We start from the raw sequence: 22904 nt of genomic DNA on the forward strand, positions 1-22904 counted from the left end.
CGACTTCCCGCTGATGACGCCTGCGCAAACCTGTAAGTAGCTCGCAGGTTCAAGAAGTTGTCAAGCAGCTGTGAATGCTAACTTCTTTGGTTCGGGTTAAGCTCTCAGGGTTTGTGAACAGTAGAAATACTTTTACGGAAAAGTTACCTAGGGAAGTAGGCGTCATTCCCACCTACTGTAGCCCGTATGACACTTCTTAAGCAGTCATTTAATGACGTTGTCAGCCCACTCCCCAATCCCCACCCTCTGCGAGCAGCGACCTGCTGGAGGGCAGCAACTGGGGTTTAGCCGGGAGGTCCTAGTGCCTAGAACAGCGTCTCTGATAAAATACTGAATATAGGAGAAAATGGGAAATCTGCAGCGTTGCAATAGCAGAGCATTTGAGCACCTACTATGTCTCAGGCACTGGGCCACACTCTACAAAGATTCAGTTAAGCCTCACCCAGTGTAAGAGGTAAGTACTATTATCTCCATTTTGTAATGGCAAGATTAAAATGCAGTCCTGGTTTCCCGAGATTCCGCGTAACCGCGAGACGGAACCTGGATTCGAAATCTGGGAACCTAAATTCAGTGCTTCCTGCTTCTGTTTGCAGAGAGGGATGGGTTTGGGGTTTATGAGTAAATTTTGGCTTTTTTTTTTTTCCTTCCCAAAGCATAAAAGATATATTAGGAACATAGGGGAACTTTCCACTTCAACTTCATTTTTTTTTTTTTTAAAGGACCTTCTGGTTCGGTGTAAAAGCTTTCAAATTGCACTTGTGATGTTAAAAGACCTCTTGATGTAGCTGCTGTCTCGCTAGGTGCTTTACTGCTGTTTTGTGTCCCTTTAAGCTAAGAACAGTGGTGTTGGATTCATACTGAGAGGTTTTCTTTACAGTTTTTTAAGTTGAATTGTAATTGACATTTGTTTCAGGTATACAGCATAAAAGATACTTGTTTATACCCCACTCCAGTACTCTTGCCTGGAAAATCCCATGGACGGCGGAGCCTGGTAGGCTGCAGTCCATGGGGTCTGCGAAGAGTCGGACACGACTGAGCGACTTCACTTTCACTTTTCACTTTCATGCATTGGAGAAGGAAATGGCAACCCACTCCAGTGTTCTTGCCTGGAGAATCCCAGGGACGGGGGAGCCTGGTGGGCTGCCCTCTATGGGGTTGCACAGAGTCGGACAAGACTGAAGCGACTTAGCAGCAGTAGCAGACCATCATAAGTCTAGTTAACATCCATCACTATACATAGACAACAGTGCCGGGGTCCAGCCCCAGCTGATCCAGGGTATTCGAAGGAGAGACGGCATAGGCGAGGGTCAGGAAACAACTGCTTAATTAAACGTTAATTAAGGATATAAAGAGTAATAGAATGAGGATAGCTCAGTAGGAAAATTCAGTGGAGAAAAGAGGCTGAGTAGCTTGGTTTACGCAGGAGACCAATAAAACTTCAAGACAAGAAGTTTGCACCACTTACGTAGGCCTGAAGGAGATGCTGAGGCCTCCCTGGTCGGATCTTAGAAGCCCAGGCATAATTAGCAAGCATGGCGGGTTCCACGCTCCAGATGGAGACTCAGCCAGAACTTGAGAGAGAGAGTGACATGGGGAGACCAAGTTTCAGTGAACAAGGCCCGCACTTTATTTTCCAAAGTAGTTTTTATACCTTAAGTTATGCATAGAGGATAATGGGGGAAGGGGTGGAGTCATGCAAGGACAGCAGTTCCTGGTTCTAATCTAAGCCAGGCTTTCAAACTTATCATATGCAAAAGTTCAGGTGATTGACATCATCTTCTGGCCCGGAGGCCTGTTAACATTTTAAGAAACTTATTTTTCTCTAAAGGTGATTATTCCAAAGTCAGGCACCAGCCTCCAAAAAAGCATTGGACAAAGCTGCATTTTACATTTCTATACACCCATTATATCAATCAATACACTGCCAAGGACACAGTAGGTAAGGAGTATGGAGACTTAGCAGCAAACATTGGCCCAACAAGTGAAAAACCCTTCACCAATACAATTTCTAATCAATCTTTTAACTACTCAAAGGAATCTGTGTTTAGGCAGTTTAGAACATCTCCTGCCTCACAGTTGGGAGGCTCTGAACAATCACATGTGGCCGGAAAAACCTATTCAGGCAGGCTAGAGGATTTCCAAAGGAGTTTTTAGGTTGAAACACTGTCACACCCAGGAATTATTAACTGGAGCTGTAAGCTAATTCTTTTTTCAGAGAGAGGTAGTGGAGGACAGCCCCCCGTAAAGTCAGAGGTGTAGGTGAAAGCACAAAGCAGAAAGTAGGCAGACTCTGGTTTGGGGGGTAGATGCTCGAGAATTTCCAGGGGGACTCCTGAGGCTCGATCCCGCCTTTGCGTATGCCGAGCCTCCTTCCTCATGACCTTTGTCATGGGCGGAGTTCCTCACGCTGGCTCCCGGCAGTGACAGAATTCCAGTTGAGCTATTCCAGATCCTGAAAGATGATGCTGTGGAAAGTGCTGCACTCAATATGCAATATGCACTCAATATGCAATATGCCGGCTCCCGGCACAACAGTTTTTTTTTTCTTGTGATAAGGTCTACTCTATTAGCAACTTTTAAATATGTGATACAACATTATTAACTCTAGTTCACTCAGACTCACGTCCATCGAGTCAGCGATGCCATCCAGCCATCTCATCCTCTGTCGTCCCCTTCTCCTCCTGCCCCCAATACAGAGTCTTTTCCAATGAATCAACTCTTTGCATGAGGTGGCCAAAGTACTGGAGTTTCAGCTTCAGCATCATTCCTTCCAAAGAAATCCCAGGGCTGATCTCCTTCAGATTGGACTAGTTGGATCTCCTTGCAGTCCAAGGGACTCTCAAGAGTCTTCTCCAACACTACAGTTCAAAAGCATCAATTCTTCAGTGCTCAGCCTTCTTCACAGTCCAACTCTCACATCCATACATGACCACAGGAAAAACCATAGCCTTAACTAGACGAACCTTGGTTGGCAAAGTAATGTCTCTGCTTTTCAATATGCTATCTAGGTTGGTCATAACTTTTCTTCCAAGGAGTAAGCCTCTTTTAATTTCATGGCTGCTGTCACCATCTGCAGTGATTTTGGAGCCCAAAAAACAAAGTCTGACACTGTTTCCACTGTTTCCCCATCTATTTCCCATGAAGTGATGGGACCAGATGCCATGATCTTCATTTTCTGAATGTTGAGTTTTAAGCCAACTTTTTCACTCTCCACTTTCACCTTCATCAAGAGGCTTTTTAGTTCCTCTTCACTGTCTGCCATAAGGGTGGTGTCATCTGCATATCTGAGGTTACTGATATTTCTCCAGGCAATCTTGATTCCAGCTTGTGCTTCTTCCAGCCCAGCATTTCTCATGATGTACTCTGCATATAAGTTAAATAAGCAGGGTGACAATATACAGCCTTGACGTACTCCTTTTCCTATTTGGAACCAGTCTGTTGTTCCATGTCCAGTTCTAACTGTTGCTTCCTGACCTGCATACAGATTTCTCAAGAGGCAGGTCAGGTGGTCTGGTTTTCCCATCTCTTGAAGAATTTTCCACAGTTTATTGTGATCCACACAGTCAAAGGCTTTGGCATAGTCAATAAAGCAGAAATAGATGTTTTTCTGGAACTCTCTTGCTTTTTCCATGATCCAGCGGATGTTGGCAATTTGATCTCTGGTTCCTCTGCCTTTTCTAAAACCAGCTTGAACATCTGGAAGTTCACGGTTCACGTATTGCTGAAGCCTGGCTTGGAGAATTTTGAGCATTACTTTACTAGCATGTGAGATGAGTGCAGTTGTGTGGTAGTTTGAGCATTCTTTGGCATTGCCTTTCTTTGGGATTGGAATGAAAACTGACCTTTTCCAGTCCTGTGGCCACTGCTGAGTTTTCCAAATTTGCTGGCATAGTGAGTGCAGCACTTTCACAGCGTCATCTTTCAGGATTTGAAATAGCTTAATTGGAATTCCATCACCTCCACTAGCTTTGTTCATAGTGATGCTTTCTAAGGCCCACTTGACTTCACATTCCAGGATGTCTAGCTCTAGGTGAGTGATCACACCATCGTGATTATCTGGGTCGTGAAGATCTTTTTTGTACAGTTCTTCTGTGTATTCTTGCCACCTCTTCTTAATATCTTCTGCTTCTGTTAGGTCCATACCATTTCTGTCCTTTATCGAGCCCATCTTTGCATGAAATGTTCCCTTGGTATCTCTGATTTTCTTGAAGAGACTACTTTCCCGTTCTGTTGTTTTCCTCTGTTTCTTTGCATTGATTGCTAAGGAAGGCTTTCTTATCTCTTCTTGCTATTCTTTGGAACTCTGCATTCAGATGCTTACATCTTTCCTTTTTTCCTTTGCTTTTCGCTTCTCTTCTTTTCACAGCTATTTGTAAGACCTCCGCAGACAGCCATTTTGCTTTTTTGCATTTCTTTTCCATGGGGATGGTCTTGATCCCTGTCTCCTGTACAATGTCACGAACCTCAGTCCATAGTTCATCAGGCACTCTATCAGATCTAGTCCCTTAAATCTATTTCTCACTTCCACTGTATAATCGTGAGGGATTTGATTTAGGTCATACCTGAATGGTCTAGTGGTTTTCCCTACTTTCTTCAATTTAAGTCTGAATTTGGCAATAAGGAGTTCATGATCTGAGCCACAGTCAGCTTCTGGTCTTGTTTTTGTTGACTGTATAGAGCTTCTCCATCTTTGGCTGCAAAGAATATAATCAATCTTGATTTTGGTGTTGACCATCTGGTGATGTCCATGTGTAGAGTCTTGTGTTGTTGGAAGAGGGTGTTTGCTATGACCAGTGCATTTTCTTGGCAAAACTCTATTAGTCTTTGCCCTGCTTCATTCCGTATTCCAAGGCCAAATTCGCCTGTTACTCCAGGTGTTTCTTGACTTCCTACTTTTGCATTCCAGTCCCCTATAATGAAAAGGACATCTTTTTTGTCCTTCACTATACTGTGCATTATATCTCTAGGGCTTATTTATACTTGTTGCATGTAGTAAACTTAACATCTGTTGGGTCTTCCCACCTCCTAGGCCCAAGTAACCACCATAATACTCTTGAGTTTTACAAGTTTGGAGTCAGTCCTTCAGTCAAGTTCAACTCTTTGCAACCCTATGGACTGCAGGACGCCAGGCTTCCCTGTTCTTCACCAACTCCCGGAGCTTGCTCATACTCATGTCCATCGAGTCGGTGATGCCATCCAACCATCTCATCCTCTGTCATCCCTTTCTCCTCCTGCCTTCAACCTTCCCCAGCATCAGGGTGTTTTCTAGTGAGTCACTTCTTCAAATCAGTAGCCAAAGTATTGGAGCATCAGCATCAGTCCTTCCAGTGAGTATTCAGGACTGATTTTCTTTAGGATTGACTGGTTTGATCTTCTTTCAGTCCAGGAGACTCTCAAGAGTCTTCTCCAACACCACAGTTCAAAAGTATCAATTCTTCGATGCTCAGCTTTCTTTATGGTCCACCTCTCACATCCACATATGACTACTGGAAAAACCATAGCTTTGACTGTATAGATCTTGGTCAGCAAAGTAATGTCTCTGCTTTTTAATATGCTGTCTAGGTTAGTCACAGCTTTTTCTCAAAGGAGCAAGCGTCTTTTAATTTCATGGCTGCAGTCACCATCTGCAGTGATTTGGGAGCCTGAGAAAGTAAAGTCTGTCAGTTTCCATTGTTTCCCCATCTATTTGCCATGAAGTGATGGGACCAGATGCCATGATCTTAGTTTTTTGATTGTTGAGTTTTAAGCCAGCTTTTTCACTCTCCTCTTTCAGTCCCATCAAGAGGTTCTTTTTTTTTTTTTTTTTTTTTTTTATGAGCAAAAAAGGGAACAAAGTTTATTGAAGATACATGACCCCTGAAATCCTCACAGACTTAACTATAGCATTAGCTAAATTTAAACACATTAAAGTTATTTTCACTGTGTCATATGAAGAAACCTTATATTTAATTGCCTTGCTCTTTAATTATCATCTGTTTAAAAATGAAAACAAAACCCAAACCCCGTGATAATTTAACAAGCTCATTCATCTATATCACCTGAGGTCTTTTCAACAATGAAAATAAAGTTTAAGATAACATATACAAATCCATTTTCTGTAGCATAGTGACTGAATTAACAAATATTTATTGAACACTGTGTATTTGATTAATACTGTTACTTGTTGAACACTCAGAGATGAAACAAACAGAAAGAGTGAAAGGGAGAGCAAAAGAAACTTTCTTCCTGGGATGTTCTCTGATAAAAAATCTGCATTCTATAATATGCAACTGAAAGCCATGTTTGTTTACAAATAACCCTTCATATTAATCTCAAATCTCAAATCCATTTGTAAATGATGATGTAGGTATCACTTCTCTTTTGAAGCTAGGAGTTAAGTAACTAATTTCATTTTAGAGAAGAATAGAACCATTATCTTGCAAAAACTTTGCTTGTCTTATAAAGGCAAAACTAACCAAAAGCATATACAATATATAAACACATTTTAATTAAGGTTTTTTTGGTTGTTAATTTCATTTCTTTGTTTTTGCCTTACTGATCAAGAAAGGTCCTTCCAAGAGTAAAAAAGGTCCTTCAAAGGATTTTTAATGTCATTTTATTAAAAAATGACATAATCATAAAGTGAAAGTGTGTTAGTTGCTCAGTCGTGTCGCACTCTTTGCAACCCCATGAATGTAGCCCACCAGGCTCCTCTGTCCATGGAGTTCTCCACGCAAGAATACTGGAATGGGTTGCCATTTCCTTCTCCAGGGATCTTCCCAACCCAGGGATCAAACTCACATCTCTTATTTCTCCTGCATTGGCCAGCGAGTTCTTTACCACTAGCACCATCTTGTCCTGAAGGATCCCGGACGAGCCCCCAAGATGAAAGGTTGTTGTTGAATCACGCGAATACACCGGGATTCTTGGCCCCCGGAGGAGAAGAATTCAATCCAGGGCCAGAGACCAGGCTTGATCGCTCAGAGCTTTTGTGTAATAAAGTTTTATTAAAGTATAAAGGAGATAGAGAAAGCTTCTGACATAGCCATCAGAAGGGGGCAGAAAGAGTACCCCAAGAGGTTCTTTAGTTACTCTTCATTTTCTGCCATAAGGATGGTGTCACCTGCATATCTGAGGTTATTGATATTTCTGATGGCAATCTTGATTCCAGCTTGTGCTTCATCCATCCTGGCCTTTCTCATGATGTACTCTGCATAGAAGTTAAATAAGCAGGGTGACAATATACAGCCTTGACGTACCCCTTTCCCAATTTGGAACCAGTCCATTGTTCCATGTCCGGTTCTAACGATTGCTTCTTGACCTGCACTCAGATTTCTCAGGAGGCAGGTCAGGTGGTCTGGTATTTCCATCTCTTTAAGAATTTTCCACAGTTAGTTGTGATCCACATAGTCAAAGGCTTTACCATAGTCAATGAAGCAGAAGTAGATGTTTTTCTGGAATTCTCTTGCTTTTTCTATGATCCAACAGATGCTGGCAATTTGATCTCTGGTTCCTCTGCCTTTTCTAAATCCAGCTTGAACATCTGGAAGTTCCCGGTTCATGTACTGCTGAAGCCTGGCTTGGATAATTTTGAGCATTACTTTGCTAGCTTGTGAGATGAGTACAACTGTGTGGTAGTTTTAACATTCTTTGGCATTGCCTTTCTTTGGAATTGAAATGAAAACTGACCATTTCCAGTCCTGTGGCCACTGCTGAATTTTCCAGATTTGCTGGCATATTGAGTGTAGCACTTTAACAACAACATCTTTTAGGATTTGAAATAGCTCAGCTGGAATTCCATCACCTTCACTAGCTTTGTTCATAGTGATGCTTCCTAAGGCCCACTTGACTTTGCACTCCAGGTTGTCTGGTTCTAGGTGAGTGATCACACCATCGTGGTTATCTGGGTCATTAAGATCTTTTTTGTATAGTTCTGTGTATTCTTGCCACCCCTTCTTAATATCTTCTGCTTCTGTGAGGTCCATACCTCACAGGTATGGACCTTTTGTCCTTTATTGTGCCCGTCTTTGCATGAAATGTTCCCTTGGTATCTCTAATTTCCTCGAAGAGATCTCTATAGTCTTTCCCATTCTGTTATTTTCTTTTCTTTCCTTGCATTGTTCACTTAGGAAGGCTTTCTTCTCTCTCCTTGCTGCTATATGGAACTCTGCATTCAGGTGGGTATGTAAGTTACATCAGACAGTACTGGTCTAACTTACCTCACTTAACAAAATGTGCTCAAGGTTTATCCATGTTGTCTCAAATGGCAGGGTTTTATTACTTGTTAATAGTTGAGTAGTATCTCATTGTGATTATATATAACGTGTTTTCTTTGTCCGTTCATTGGTTGGTGGACTCATGTCTTGGCTATTGTGAATAATGCTGCAGTGAACATGGGGGTTAGATATCTTTTCAAGGTAGTGTTTTCATTGTGTTCAGATACATTTCTTTGTCTTGCCTAATTATTCTAGCTAGGGCTTCCAATACTATATTGAATAAGAATAATGAGAATAGACATCCCTGTCTTATTCCTGGTCTTAGAAGGAAAGCTTTCTTTCTCCAGTGAAAATATGTTAACTGTTTGTTACTCATCAGCTTCATTATGTTTAGGTATGTTCCTTCTGCACCCAATCTGCTAAGGTTTTTTATTATGAAAGGATGTTGTATTTTGTCGAACAGTTTTTCTGCATCTATTGAGATGATCATGTGGTTTTTATGTTTTATTAATGTGTGTGACATTTATTGATTTACATATGTTGAACCATTCTTACATACAAGGCATAAATCCCACTTGGTCATAGTATACAATTCTTAAGTGTTCTTGAATGCAGTTTGCTGATACTTTATTGAGATTTTCTGTTCCTATATTCAGCAGGGATACTGATCTGTCATTTTCATTTCTTGTTATATCCTTATCTGGCTTTGGTTTCCGGTTAATGCTGGTCTCATAGAATGAGTTTGGAAGTATTCCCTTCTCAAATTTTTCTAAGAGTTGACTGTGTGGATCACAATAAACTGTGGAAAATTCTTCAAGAGATGGGAAAACCAGACCACCTGACCTGCCTCTTGAGAATTCTGTATGCAGGTCAGGAAGCAACAGTTAGAACTGGACATGGAACAACAGACTGGTTCCAAATAGGAAAAGGAGTACGTCAAGGCTGTATATTGTCACCCTGCTTATTTAACTTATATGCAGAGTACATCATGAGAAATGCTGGGCTGGAAGAAGCACAAGCTGGAATCAAGATTGCCTGGAGAAATATCAGTAACCTCAGATATGCAAATGACACCACCCTTATGGCAGAAAGTGAAGAGGAACTAAAAAGCCTCTTGATGAAGGTGAAAGTGGAGAGTGAAAAAGTTGGCTTAAAACTCAACATTCAGAAAATGAAGATCATGGCATCTGGTCCCATCACTTCATGGGAAATAGATGGGGAAACAGTGGAAACAGTGTCAGACTTTATTTTTTGGGGCTCCAAAATCACGGCAGATGGTGACTGCAGCCATGAAATTAAAAGATGCTTACTCCTTGGAAGAAAAGTTATGACCAACCTAGATAGCATATTCAAAAGCAGAGACATTACTTTGCCAACAAAGGTCCGTCTAGTCAAGGCTATGGTTTTTCCAGTGGTCATGTATGGATGTGAGAGTTGGACTGTGAAGAAAGCTGAGCACTGAAGAATTGATGCTTTTGAACTGTGGTATTGGAGAAGACTCTTGAGAGTCCCTTGGACTGCAAGGAGATCCAACCAGTCCATTCTAAAGGAGATCAGCCCTGGGATTTCTTTGGAAGGAATGATGCTGAAGCTGAAACTCCAGTACTTTGGCCACCTCATGCAAAGAGTTGATTCATTGGAAAAGACTCTGATGCTGGGAGGGATTGAGGGCAAGAGGAGAAGGGGACGACAGAGGATGAGATGGCTGGATGGCATGGCATCACTGACTCGATGGACGTGAGTCTGAGTGAACTCTGCAAGTTGGTGATGGACAGGAGGCCTGGCGTGCTGCGATTTATGGGGTCGCAAGGAGTCGGACACGACTAAGCAGCTCAACTGAACTGAACTGAGAAGGATTGATGATGATGATCCTTTGAATGGTAGAATTCTTCAGTGTCGCCATCTTGTCCTGTGGTTTTCTCTGTTAGGTTTATGATTACTAATTCAATCTCTTTGGTTATGGCCTGCTCATGTTCTCTATTTCTTCCTGATTCAGCCTTCTTTTCAAATTTCTGTTTTATGTTGGAGTATAGGTGATTAAGAATGTCGTGCTGGTTTCAGGTGTACCCCAAAGTGGTTCAGTTCTGCATATACATGTATCTGGTTTTCAAATTCTTTTCCCATTTAGATTATTATAGAGTATTGACCAGATTTCCCTGTGCTATACACAGTAGGTCTTTGTTGGTTATCTGTTTTAAATATAGAAGTGTGTATGTCAGTCCCAAACTCCCAATCTATCCCTCCCCTTTGGTAACCATAAATTTTTTTTCTAGTCTATGAGTCTGTTTGTTTTGTAAATGGGTTCATTTCTATAACATTTTTTATTTTTTTGCTTCTGCCTATAAGTAACATAATGCATTTGGAGTGATTATTAAGGACTCACTATTGCTCTCTTATCATTTGCCTTGTTTTTTAATTTTTCCTGTTTCTACCTTTGTAAAGTGGTAGTTTTCCTTAGTGATTTGCTCAGTCTGCTCCTCCTCATTTTTTCTTTATAATGTTTCTTGCCTGTTTTTTTTGCTTTGTGGTGGTGGTAGTTGTTCATTCAGTCGTGTCAAACTCTCTGTGACCCCATGGGTTGCAGCACAGCAGCCTCCTGTGTCCTCGACCATCTCCCAGAGTTTGCTCAAACTCATGTCCATTGCGTCCAGTGATGTCGTCTAACCATCTCATCCTCTGCCACCCCCTTCCCCTTTTGCCTTCAATCTTCCCCAGCATCAGGGTCTTTTCCAGTTAGCTCTTCACATCAGGTGGCCAAAGTATTGGCGCTTCAGCTTCAGCATGTCTTTCCAATGAATATTCAGGGTGATTTCTTTTAGAATTGACTAATTTGATATCCTTGCTGTCCAAGGAACTCTCAAGAGTCTTCTCCAAGTTCAAAAGTATCAGTTCTTCGGCACTCAGCCTTCTTTATGGTCCAACTCTCTCATCCACACATGACTACTAGAAAAACCATAGCTTTGACTATGAGGACCTTTGTTGGCAGTGATGTCTCTGCTTTTTAATATGCTGTCTAGGTTTGTCCTAGCTTTCCTTCCAAGGAGCAGGCATCTCTTAATTTCATGGCTACAGTCTCCATGTGCAATGGTTTTGGGGCCCAAGAAGGTAAAAATCTGTTACTGCTTCCACTTTTTCCCCTTCTGTTTGCCATGAAGTGATGGGACCAGATGCCATGATCTTAGTTTTTTGGATATTGAGCTTCAAGCCAGCTTTTTCACTCACCTCTTTGTAGCTTTCAGAATACATCTCATAAGTAATGTAGTCCTTCTCATGCTGATAGCGTCTTGTTTTCATTCTCCTGTAATGGCTCAACCCTTTTTATTCCTCCCCTTTTATACTTCCGATGTCGCAGTTTACCTCTTTTTATGTGTATTTTCATTTGTTTCTGTGTCACTAGTTAGCACCATTTTATTTCAAGAACTCCTTGTAGCATTTCCTGTAAGGCAGGTTTTGTGTGTCTGAGAAAGCCTTTATTTCTCCTTCATAGCTGAAGGTCAGCTTTGCTGGATAAAGTATTCTTGGCCAGCCATATTTATCTTCCACACTTTGACTATGTCGTTCCACTTTGTCCTGGCCTGTAGAATTTCTGCTGGGAAATCCACTGATAGCTTTGCAACCATTCGTTTGTAAGTTACTTTTTCTCCCCACTGTTGCCTTTATGATTTTTTTTTTAATGGCTTTTGATGTAATTGGAGGTCTTTTGGCATTGAGATAATAGTGTGTCCTATTGGGCTTTTAGGTCCAACTTCCTCCCTGGCTTGGGAAATTCTCAGCTATTTCTTTAAATACACACTCTCTGCTCCCCTCTCCCTCTCTGCTCCTTCGGATAGACCATTAGTCTCACACTTGTTTTTCTCATCACGTATGAGAGTTCTCTTAGGTTTTCTTCACTTTTTAAGAATCGAGTTGCTAATTCTTTCCCAAATTTCATCTGCCTGATTCCCTAAGCTTTCTACATATTTTTGATCTCATACATTGAATTCTTCAGCTGAAGAATTTGGTTCTTTTTGAAAATTCAATATATTTGGTAAATAACACCTATATTTGGTAAATAACTGCCTAAGCGCTCTTGTACTTTCATCACAGCTGTTTCTAATTTTTATGATACAGTATTCTGTGCCTGTGGATTCAGTTGCTGAAGAATTATTGTTTTTCTCTTTGGGATTCCATATCACTGTGATTTTTTTCAGTTTGGTATAATGTGCCTCTGCCACTGAGTTTGAAGTAGCACACCTCTTTCTTTCTAGTTGTTAGATGTTCCAGTTCAACACTGACCATTAGAAACCTTTCTTTTGTTCTCCACAAGGTGGCGGCATAGCTCAATTTTTGGTTTCTCTACCTCAGCTGGCTCTAGGGCCATGCTATGGAGAGCCAGTTTTAAAAAAAAGTCCGCCTAGAAAAAGCGGGCAGCAGAGTGGGGCAATGTGGGCTTAGCACCCCCTTTCCACAGCAGGCAGGGGGAACCCTCCACTGCGGTAAGCCCCCCCAGAGGGCCATGCACAGACCTCCCGCTGAAATCCAAGGCAGGCAGCAGGGCGTGAGATCCGTCAGTGCCCTTTGTTCTCGTCTCCGTCTCCCCACTCCCACTAGTCGCTCCTGAGGAATTAGTGCTGCTGGAAAGCAGCAGGTTCCTCCAGCGGTGCCCAGCCAGGCACCTGAGGGAGGAGGCTGTGGGCCCTGGCAGTGGAAGCCCGGTGTGTTGCTGCTCCTCTTCGGCCTCCAAACTGGTTTCTGTCCCCCCGCCCTTCGCCTGGTTCCCCGCAGATGCCCTCCCCCGCGCCCGTCCGCCCACACTCTCCCCTCTCGCTTCCCGCCCCGCCCCTCCCCCAGCAGGTGGGGGTGAGGCAGGCTCATGAACTCTTGGGTCCGCAGTGCTGCTAAGGTCTCCCCACCTATGTTCTGAAGCACTTTTTGGTAGAAGTCTTTTGCATGTTCCGGTGTAAGTGTACAGAGAAACTTCTGTTCGGTTATGAATGACTCAGGGATGGAACCCAGGTCTCCTGCATTGCAGGCAGTCGTTACTGTCTGAGCCACCAGGGAAGCCCATCAACAAGCAGATAGTTGTAAATAAAAGGAGAAGACAAGGAACAACGCACACTGCCATGCTGCTGCCATCACTTGCTCCTCTACTTTTTATCTGCACCTGCAAGTTAGGTATAATACCAATAATTTAAAATTTTCATACCTGGAGATTGAGTGCTGTTCTTGAAACCCTAAGTTAGTTGAATGAAGTAAAAGGATTCCAGGTCAAACACAGTTTATGTACGAAGGATGGCCTGTGGACTGCAGTACACCAGCGGGTTGTGTGGGCTGGGAGGGTATTCCTGGTTTTCAGCAGAGTAAATAGCCCCTTTCAAACCTGTTTCTTTGCGTGCAGAAACAGGTATCCTCAGCACGGTGACGCCAGTTTCTAGTGCTTTTGTTTCATTCCCCCCACAGATGATTGCCAGCTAAATGACAAGCACGATGCCAGGTTCTGGGAGTGTGTTAAATTACCATCTTGTAACCTTGTATTTCTTAGTGCTTTTATTTCATTTCTTTTGGCATATCTAAATGTCAGAAAGTACATACATACAAAATTCCAAACACCTTCCTAAAATGGTTTTAGTATTGGCGAGTCTGATATCTCAGGTTGAATTGTCCAATATGTCTAAAGTGCATTCTCGCAGCTAATCAATAGCAGCATTTGTTCTGTTTATAAATCCTTAAGAAATATTCAGACAGCAGGTGGAAAGTCACAATAAAAAGCAAAGCGTGATCTAGATATATTTTTCCTTAATTATCCAAGACAAACACATGCATGAATTAGTTTATAAGTATATAAGAAATGTACAAAAAATAGCAATATAAAAAAGTTCATACAGCAATGAGAAAGAGGGGTCTTTCTCTGCTACTAATATTAAATATGGCAAGGTGTATAATATAAAAAGTTTGTAGAATCCTAGATATCTTTGGAGCCACAGGGGAATCCCTGATGGAGGCCAGTGTGTGATGACATGAGGTCTGTGATTTTCAACAAAGCTGGAGTTTTATAAGATGGTTTTCAGAAGGCACTGCTTTGGAGAAATCACCAACACAAATGATGAAAATGTTCTTTTGTTATTGAAACTGTCAATTCATGGCTTCTTGCGCCTAAAATGAAAGCCAGCATTTAGTGTTGAATTTTGCAATGAATCTCTAGGAGGGCTTTGAGAGAATTCCTGTTTTATCATGGGAAAAGTTATTCTAAAACAAATAAAATATGCTTATCCAGTATTTAATTAGACTTCCCATCTTTATCTGATTTTCCAAATTGCCTAAGGAGTACATTACATGTGTCAGAAGTGGACACATGGACCTGTATAGTTAGATATTTGAAAAAAAGGGGCTTAAAATAGTAAAAGAATGGGCCAGACTCCTGGCTATGTCTTTAATATGTGATTCCTTTCCCTACCACAAATTTCACCATTCCGTTTTATTTTAATGAACACTTCTTGCTGTAACAAGAGGCAGGTTAGGAAAGAATGAATGATGTGAGGAGCTGTCACCCCGACCCCAGCCTCCCCTCCTTAGAGGTGATCTCCCCTAGGCCTCTGAAAGCTTATGAGCACTCGCAAACTAGGAACAAGAGTGAGTGTTCTTACAGCTCTAATTGCTATTACCCCACCCCCCAGGGTTCTCAGCACTGTTACTGCCTCCTGTAGTCTGCCAGTAGGGCCCAGATATTCCAGAGGGTAAACAAAAAACATAGATCCTCTTAGGGAAAAAAAAAGGTGGATGTAGGGAGAAGGGGTGGTGGGGAGGGAAGACAGAGAGAAAGGCCACACTTGGTCAGTACTCACTTGGGTTGTGCATGGTGCTGGTACCCAGGCCCCAGCTGAGAGCCCGCTCTCATCTCCACAGCCACAGAGCACTGGGGAGAAAACCACAGAGAGGAAAACTGTGAGGTAGGAGGGTCTTCAGAGACCATCCAGGTAATCTCATTTTCCATCAGAAAGAGTTCTTGAGAAAGTGAGTGTGGCAAAGGCTGGAGCCTGGCCCCCACCTTCCCACACTCTTTATTCAAATCTGTCCCCAGGAATAACAGTTCTGCTCCTGAGAGGACTCCCATCAGCTTGATGGACATTCTTGCTCTTCTAGGTGATGCTCTCTTACTTGACTTTTGGGCATAGACCCACTACACTAAAGACAGGGGCTTCGAACTGAAGAGCTCCATCCAGTAAGACCAGAGCAGAAATGCACCCCTACAGATATTTCACTCCTACCCTCGTTTCTACATCAGTCCATTCAGACTCTGTTCCATCTGGCTGGGCAGGTGCTACTGTAGATGATCTTCGTTTTCGACTACAGAAAAAGGGAACGAAGCAACAGTTATTTTTTACATCTAAGAACAGGAAAAATATTAGAAATAGAGAAATACCATATATACTCCTTCAAAGAATTAATGACACATTTTTACAGGCTAGTCTGTTCCTCAAGAACAAGCAGCTAAGAAAATTACAGCCCTCTAAATAAAGCAATTTGATGCTCACTCACCTAGTTGGTGATTCTTGTTTTAAAGTCTCTATTTCAGTAAACTGGACGGATTGTCCACCACCCCTTGTTTTATAAACATCACCCTACAGCCAGGAGAAAAGATCACCATTACACTTTTATACATCCAAATGATAAACATACATATATATTTCAAACTGATTTTTTAAGACTTTTATGAAAACTCCCATCCACAAAACCAGATGGTGCTTGGACTGCTGGGTCAGTACCTTAAAATACTTTAAAGATTTGTGTGCATATGTCTCTATAAAAAAAGTCCAATGCAGTATAACTAATAGCATTCTTACTTGCAGAAAATAACATTCCTTTTTATTCAACCAGTAATTTAAAAACTACAGTAAAGATCAAGCAATCTATCAAATTTCTAAATGTTCTAAGGCAATATACTGTCCTCTTTGGATGTTTCCCTTCTCTCATACACACGTGACAGGACAATCTTTTTATTTTTTTGGCCATTATGTACAGCTCACGAGATCTTAGTTCCCAGACCAGGAATTGAACCTGGGTGCTTGGCAGTGACAGCAGTCTTAACCACTGGACTGCCAAGGAATTCCCTCCAATGATAGTACTCTTAAGCAAAGGCAGGAGATCTTTGTTTGATTTAAAACAAAATGCACATTAATTAAAAGTATATATCTGGAGTTCCTCTAACAAACACATTTAGCAGATTTAGTTCCAGTTTAGCAGATTCAAACCCAAGGAGTAACTTGAGTTTTCTAACCAAAAAAAAAGTTTTATCAAATACCCATTTCTCTTCTAGTTGACACTGTCTATGTGTCAAAGGAACAGAAGAGTAAATGGTTTCTTGTTTTTTGAATATTTCCTTCTCTTGTGTAAATTTTTACCTTAATTAGCTTAGTTTCAATCTCCCCATCGGAGGCTAGTTCCTGGTGTGTCAGCATGTACTTCTCACACTTAGCTAGTGCCTTTTCATTTGCAACAGACACAGTGATGGCACGGGGGACATGTGGCTGCATGACTGTCTCAGTTTGCAGGTTAGTGGCAGGCTTATGATCTACCCATCTGTCTCCCGCAGAGCGTGATCGTCTGTGTCGCAGACGAATTGGTGGTGCGTTCTGATCAGATTGAGAGAGGAATCAAGAAACAAGCATAACCCAGAATTAATTTCAGGGTACTATTAGAAGTGCAGCAGTTTTGGCTACTTTAGTTGGTGACAGTATGAAAACAAATGCATGAACCTTTGTATGTAGACACAAAACCAACAACCATCTTTAAATACCAGTTTATGTATGTAGTATATATTCTACTAGAGATCTTCCCTTCCAACAAAGAGTAGAAGGGAAAGTTCTGGTAATGCTGCCAGTCTTTCCTGTGTAGGTGATATTTAGGACAAATAATTCATTTTTTCATTCTCAATCAAAAACCAGTATTTGTTCCTGCTATTGTGAAGTAATCTGTTAGGTCCACAACTATGTTAAAAGCTTCAAAAAAATCAGTAAAAGCCCTAAACATATCATAGGCCTCTAAACAAAAGCGAAAATACTCCTATTAAAAAAACAGACCTCTCCCCCCAGCAAAAGCTGATGGAGCTGTATAGTAAATATATGCTAAAAAAAACAAAGTATTTTAAGAACCCTGTGTATAAAATGATTAAAAGAATGTAAATAAAATACTTCTGCAAACTTTTAAAAATCCCAGAACATAACTTTATGAAAAGTTCACAAACATTTCCTAAAGGTTCCAAGAACCAGATAAAGAATTCACTATCAAATCAGTCTCTTATCATGCAATAGAAAGCTAGATACTTCCAGTAAAATGTTTTATAAATTTAGGAAAGTTAAGTTTAGCACAGTCAACCTAAGGGTGGGGGGAAAAATCACATACAGAACATAGCTAATAGTTTCTTTGTAACTTTGCAAAGTTGTTTGCAAAACTGAAAGCAAATGAAAGGGTCTGTCACAGGCCAAATCCTTCAAAACCGGTCAAGTATGGACACCTAATTTAAAATGTGTATATGGAGAACTGAAGTATCTCCCCTGTACAATTATAAGAAACAATGCACCAGTGACAAAATCATGACACCAAAACATGGGCAGTAGCGTTTGCCACTAAGGATACCCAGGCCTCACAACAAGCAGGAAACGTCCCATTCTTAAATGGCTTAATGCTGAATGAGGAAGAAAGACGTTCTCATGACCTACCATTTAGCAAAGGTGATAGTTTTCTCAAACACATTTAGCAACAGAGACACCGTGAAACCAACTTTGGAAAGATGACTGTCCTTACTTACACTCTACTGTCATTTATGAAATACATAATATTTAAGCTTTCTTCCTCACTGAAGTATATAAATTGAGTTCGCCTTGACATAATTTTTGACCAACAAACCTAGATGTGTATTCTGCTGCACTTCTAAAGAGATTTTGATTTCAAAAGAAGTTAAAGGATCTCTAGTAAATTCTCTTAAATATCTCATAGCCACATTAGATACTATGCTAATGTTGACCAGGCATAAGTAGGCCTTGAATAGTTTTCCAGTCTATAAATTTGCATGAAATAAGGAGGATTTATTAGAGTTGATCAGAAAGACCAGTCACCATATAATTTGCTCCCCAAAAAGGTTTAAAGCAAAATCTGCAAAGTAAAGAAGCTTAAGCGACTTTAGACTTATCTGCTGCCTTTGGTAAATACCTTGTAATTCATCATCATCCCTTAATAATCAGGAATGCAGGCCACCTAAATGAAATATGTTCTGTACCCTAAATTATACAATAACAAAATCTAAAGCAAATATTTACTATAAATTAAATTATTTAAATAAAAATTCTTAGATATATTAAAATTTTACTAAATGTAGATTCACAATATTAACTTTGCCAACTTACTCAGATTCAGAGGAAAATTTTACCTTAATCTTTAAAAAGAAAATATAAACATGAATTTGTTTAAACAACCTTGAATGAGGCAAAGCCCTTCTAAATTGAGACAAAGGCCTTGAGATTAAAAGCACTTTATTGGACATGTAAACCTTCCTTGGGCAGTTATAAAACAACTGGCCTGGGCTCCTCAAAAAATAGTATCATGAAAATTTAAAAAAGGGGGAGGATGGACTATTTTATATTAAAAAGATTAAAGAGATAATAACCACATATAATGTATTCACTTTGATAGGACCAAGGTTTGAAAAATGAAAAGCCATTATTGGGACACCACTAACTTTCTCAGGTGTGATGAAGATTGTGGTTATGTGTGTAAGACACAAAGTCTATGACTTACTGTCAAAGGCTGAAGAAAAAAAAATATTTACATATGTATTTTTTAAAATAAAAGTCCAGGAAAACAGTTTTAAAAATGGAAATTAAAAAAAAAGTAAAAACTCCAATTTGAGGAAGAAAAGCCAAAAGAAAAGAATGGAAAATGTGTTCTAAGACACTCACTGATTTTGTGGATGCTTATCAGTTCATGCAGCTGAAGAGCACGTGTTCACTGAACACGAGGCACTTTCTGTGCCAAATGCAGCTAGGCTTTTTCAGATGAAGAGCTAGGCCTCAGTTTCAGGGTGATCTGATCTTTCAAACTAACAGAAAAATCAGACCTTGCTTATATATTAGAGCTCACCCATCATTCCAGGGAACTTTCAGAACCAAGTTATTAAAACAGACAACATTAAAATCTATTGCTACAATGCTTTAAAATGATAACTGGCACTAACCCTGCTGCAGTGATCCTCTTCTACTTCTATCTCATTTCTGAACGAAGGAACCACCTCCCTGCCTTCATTCCAGTACATCCCTCGCCTTCTGTCTGACACGATACAAGTTTTACTTTGTCCTGGCTCCTGCTGCCTACGCCTCGCAATAGATGTGACATTGAGAGGTGTGTTGTACGGAGGTATTTTCTGCTCCCATTCCGAAATACAGGAAGCTACAGAAATGCTGCTGCAAGAGTTAGAGCGCCTATGTAGCTGTTGACTCATGAGTTGCTGGCCGTTGGAAATCTGAGCAATATAGTTACTAGAAAGCTAAAAAAATTGAAGAGAAATTAATGAGCGAGAGTTGAAAAACTGAGAAACAATTCATTACTTTGCTATAATTTTAGCTCATGAAGACATAATTTATAACTTGTCTTTTTTTAAGACAATTTTTGTTCTGAGTTACCAATTTTACACTAAATTTGTGTTTATACTAAATTTTTAAGTATAAATAGAAATTTGAGAAATATAATAAATTTAAAACAAAAAAATTGATTCTCATAGAAATAGTCAGCTAGTTGATTCTCATAGAAATAGTCAGCTAATCTGAACAAATCTTCTCTAGTACTATGAAGTTACTACACAACACAACTACAAACAACTTACAGGTATGGGTGATGGAGAAACAGATCTCTGAGTCACTTTTTCTCGATCGCGCTCCCGAGAGGGCCTCTCTGGCTTTTCGGTTTTGGGCTCAGTAACAATAGCCTTCAGTTGTTTCAGTTTCTCATCTTTCACCCAGAGTTTATTTTGCATCTCCAGCTGTTTGGCTGCCACTCGACGCTCCTGAAGGTTTATGAATGGCAATAAGTAGTCTAATTCGGTTACACCAAACCAACTGCATCAGTTCACCTGAACATTTTATTTCCTAAAGATGACAGTTCTTCAAAATGCTAATTAATTTGCTGTGACTTGTAAGGGCAGAGAAAAAAGGTAAAGGGGATGGAGTAGTGGCTGCTGTTGCCACCACTAAAACACTCTGTGTCATTAAGTCGTGTCTGACTCTTCGAGACCCCATGGACTGTAGCCCGCCAGGCTCCTCTGTTCATGAAGTTCTCCAGGCAAGAATACTGGAGTGGGCTGCCATTCCCTTCTCCAGGAAATCTTCCTGATCCAGGGACTAAACCCAGGTCTCCCGCATTGCAGGCAGATTCTTTACCAGCTGAGCCACTAGGGACCCCAGTACAAGCCGTTCAGAACCCTACAGTTAGAAATCAGTCACCCATGAGATAGGGGCTGTGGGAATGGCACTCACGCATTCTTTCTCCCACTTCATGGTGGTTTCTGTTACCATGCCTTGTAGCCTGGCTTCCAGTCTACGTTTGTCAGAAAACTGTCGCTGAAGTTTTTCATTCTGGGTTTCAAGCTCCTGTTGCAGATTGCGCTTATCTTCCTCATAGATGGTCGCTGTTTTCTCTAAAATCTCAACCTGGGAATGTAGACCATTAAGTTCAACATTTGATGTGTAAACATTTCAAGTAGCTTTAAAATAATCTCTCTCACAATCTGCCTGTGCAAGCACAGTTATGGAAAGAAGAATCATGTAGAAAACCTTTTCCTCTAAAATTTCATCTGAATGCCCATCTCTGTTCCTAGAAATGAGGACTTTCAAACAAGCTCCTCACTGAAAGATGAAGTTATAATTGATTTCATGTGAAAATTACTGTTCCCTAACACTAAGGCCTAAAATTTTGTTTTTATAAAGGCCACTTTCAGAATAGAGAAACTGTATTGGTTGAGATTAGCTTCTCTTTAGAATGAATCATGTATCCCTTAAATTATCCTCAGTAGTAAGTAAAAAGGCAATTTATAATCAAAACTAAAACACCAGAACATTCTCTTCAATTGGTAAGGTCTGTCTCATAAAGAGTATTCTACCCTTTTATTGCCTTTCACTCACAGTTCCTCTATGGGGGGAATGGGATGAAGATTAGTAAATAACCAAGTGATAACTCCCAAGGAAGCAGCAGCTGCAGGTCCGTACAGCAGAATAGCTAAATCAAAGACCAGTGTTAAATGTCCAGCACATACATCCATTATAATAATCCCAAAACCAACCTTATATTCTAAAGTTTTGTTTTTCTTCTCAAGTCGTTCTATTTCCAGTTTCTGTCCTGAGATCACCTTTTCTTTTTCATTTAGTTTTCCTTGAATATAGTTTTCTTTATTTAAAACAGCATTGTCAAATTCTTGTAACAAAGCCTTAAAAGTAATAGCTGAAACAAAAGCATGCAGGCAAGTTTACTCCAATTCCAAAGTGACTGGTGAAGTCAACTTTTATAACTGCTATTTATATAAAATGAAGCTCTTCAGCAAATACCCCTTTGAAAGTCTATAATCAGAAAACAAGTCTGGAAGGAAATCAAGAGTTTCTCAAATCCACAAGAGACACTTTTGTTACTGAAAAAACACTTAAGTCTTTCATTTTGCACTATGGCGTAAATAATTTGTTTCAGAACAAATGCCGAAACAAACAGAAGTAACACTAGCCTTAGGGACAGTTAGTTCAAGTTGAAATCCCTATGTACCATTCACTAGTCATGTGACGTGGGCAAGTTGTTTCTGAGCATGTTTCTTCATTTCAAAATGGAGATTTAAGTACCATTTAATTTCACATTTTTCTTATGATGGTGATAAGAATACATACATTCAGTGAGCACTTCCTGTGTACCAGGATGTCATACATGATTTTCATATATCATCTCTTACCCTTATATTTAACACCCTCCCGCTCTGAGGCAGGAACAATTACAATCCCATTTTGCAGACAGAAACTAGAAATAAAGGATTAAGTAATTTTCTCAAAGATACAGTTATTATGATGTAAAAATACATGTTAAATGCCTTGCATATAAATAACTAGTAGGAGCTAAGAAGTAGCTCTTATCCCTTTCATCATGACTGTTAATTTTTAAAAGGGAGAAATTCACATCCACTTTGATCTTCTGCTTTACGTTCTTAGGATATAAAATGATGCCTTGGGGGCTACTAAAGTTCAGAGGCAACCCTTCCTTGAAAGATGCTGTCCCAACACAAAACTCCCTGCAAGTTTCTCCTGTTAAGATGACTATGAACAGCTTGCCCTTACACTGCCTGTTAAACTCCTCAATCATCATCTGTCGTAGGTGATGTCGTCTCTCCAGTGCTTCGATCAGCCTGGGAAGAGTCTGCTCATCATTGACATCCAGAAGTTCGCAGGATGGCAAAGGTGGGAAACTCTGTAAAACCACTTCTGAAACCAGCGGTTCTGTATGGAGTTGTTTAAAAAAAAAAAGTTACACAGGAGAGAAAGAGTTATTCAAACAAGTTTAACACTGGTGAGAGCCCCAGTCCAATTAACAGTGTACTTTGTTGGGCTCATCATATTTCCTTAAAAATGAGTTATATGAGTTGTAAAGAAGAAAAAATGAAAAAATGTCAGTATATAATAAAAGAAATGTGATTTATACTTTGGTTCAGACTTT

General features: G+C 40.3%; 1 protein-coding gene and 1 long non-coding RNA gene across 7 annotated transcripts in view; one reads left to right on the top strand and one right to left on the bottom strand.

The window, feature by feature from the left end:
• Positions 1-45: 45 nt before the first annotated feature.
• Positions 46-22888, top strand: LOC112587916. Its single transcript, XR_006542981.2, has 2 exons — positions 46-454; positions 22403-22888. It is a non-coding gene; the product is annotated as an uncharacterized LOC112587916 (long non-coding RNA).
• Positions 13707-22904, bottom strand: part of KIF23 (kinesin family member 23) — a 38990-nt gene continuing 29792 nt past the window's right edge. For 3 of the 6 annotated variants that reach the window (XM_006071025.4, XM_025296237.3, XM_044925379.2), the window contains 10 exons: positions 22529-22687; positions 21499-21656; positions 20696-20869; positions 20047-20226; positions 19402-19710; positions 16574-16804; positions 15711-15793; positions 15440-15518; positions 15017-15087; positions 13707-14327 (listed from right to left, as the gene is read on the bottom strand). In XM_006071025.4, coding sequence (XP_006071087.3) covers positions 14312-14327; positions 15017-15087; positions 15440-15518; positions 15711-15793; positions 16574-16804; positions 19402-19710; positions 20047-20226; positions 20696-20869; positions 21499-21656; positions 22529-22687 — 1460 coding nt within the window. In that variant the 3' untranslated portion in view covers positions 13707-14311. The remainder of the gene's footprint in view (positions 14328-15016; positions 15088-15439; positions 15519-15710; positions 15794-16573; positions 16805-19401; positions 19711-20046; positions 20227-20695; positions 20870-21498; positions 21657-22528; positions 22688-22904) is intronic. The other 3 variants (XM_025296238.3, XM_044925378.2, XM_025296239.3) reach the window with 2 other exon arrangements.

This window comes from Bubalus bubalis, chromosome 11 (assembly GCF_019923935.1).
Source record: "Bubalus bubalis isolate 160015118507 breed Murrah chromosome 11, NDDB_SH_1, whole genome shotgun sequence".
Classification (NCBI taxonomy): domain Eukaryota; kingdom Metazoa; phylum Chordata; class Mammalia; order Artiodactyla; family Bovidae; genus Bubalus; species Bubalus bubalis.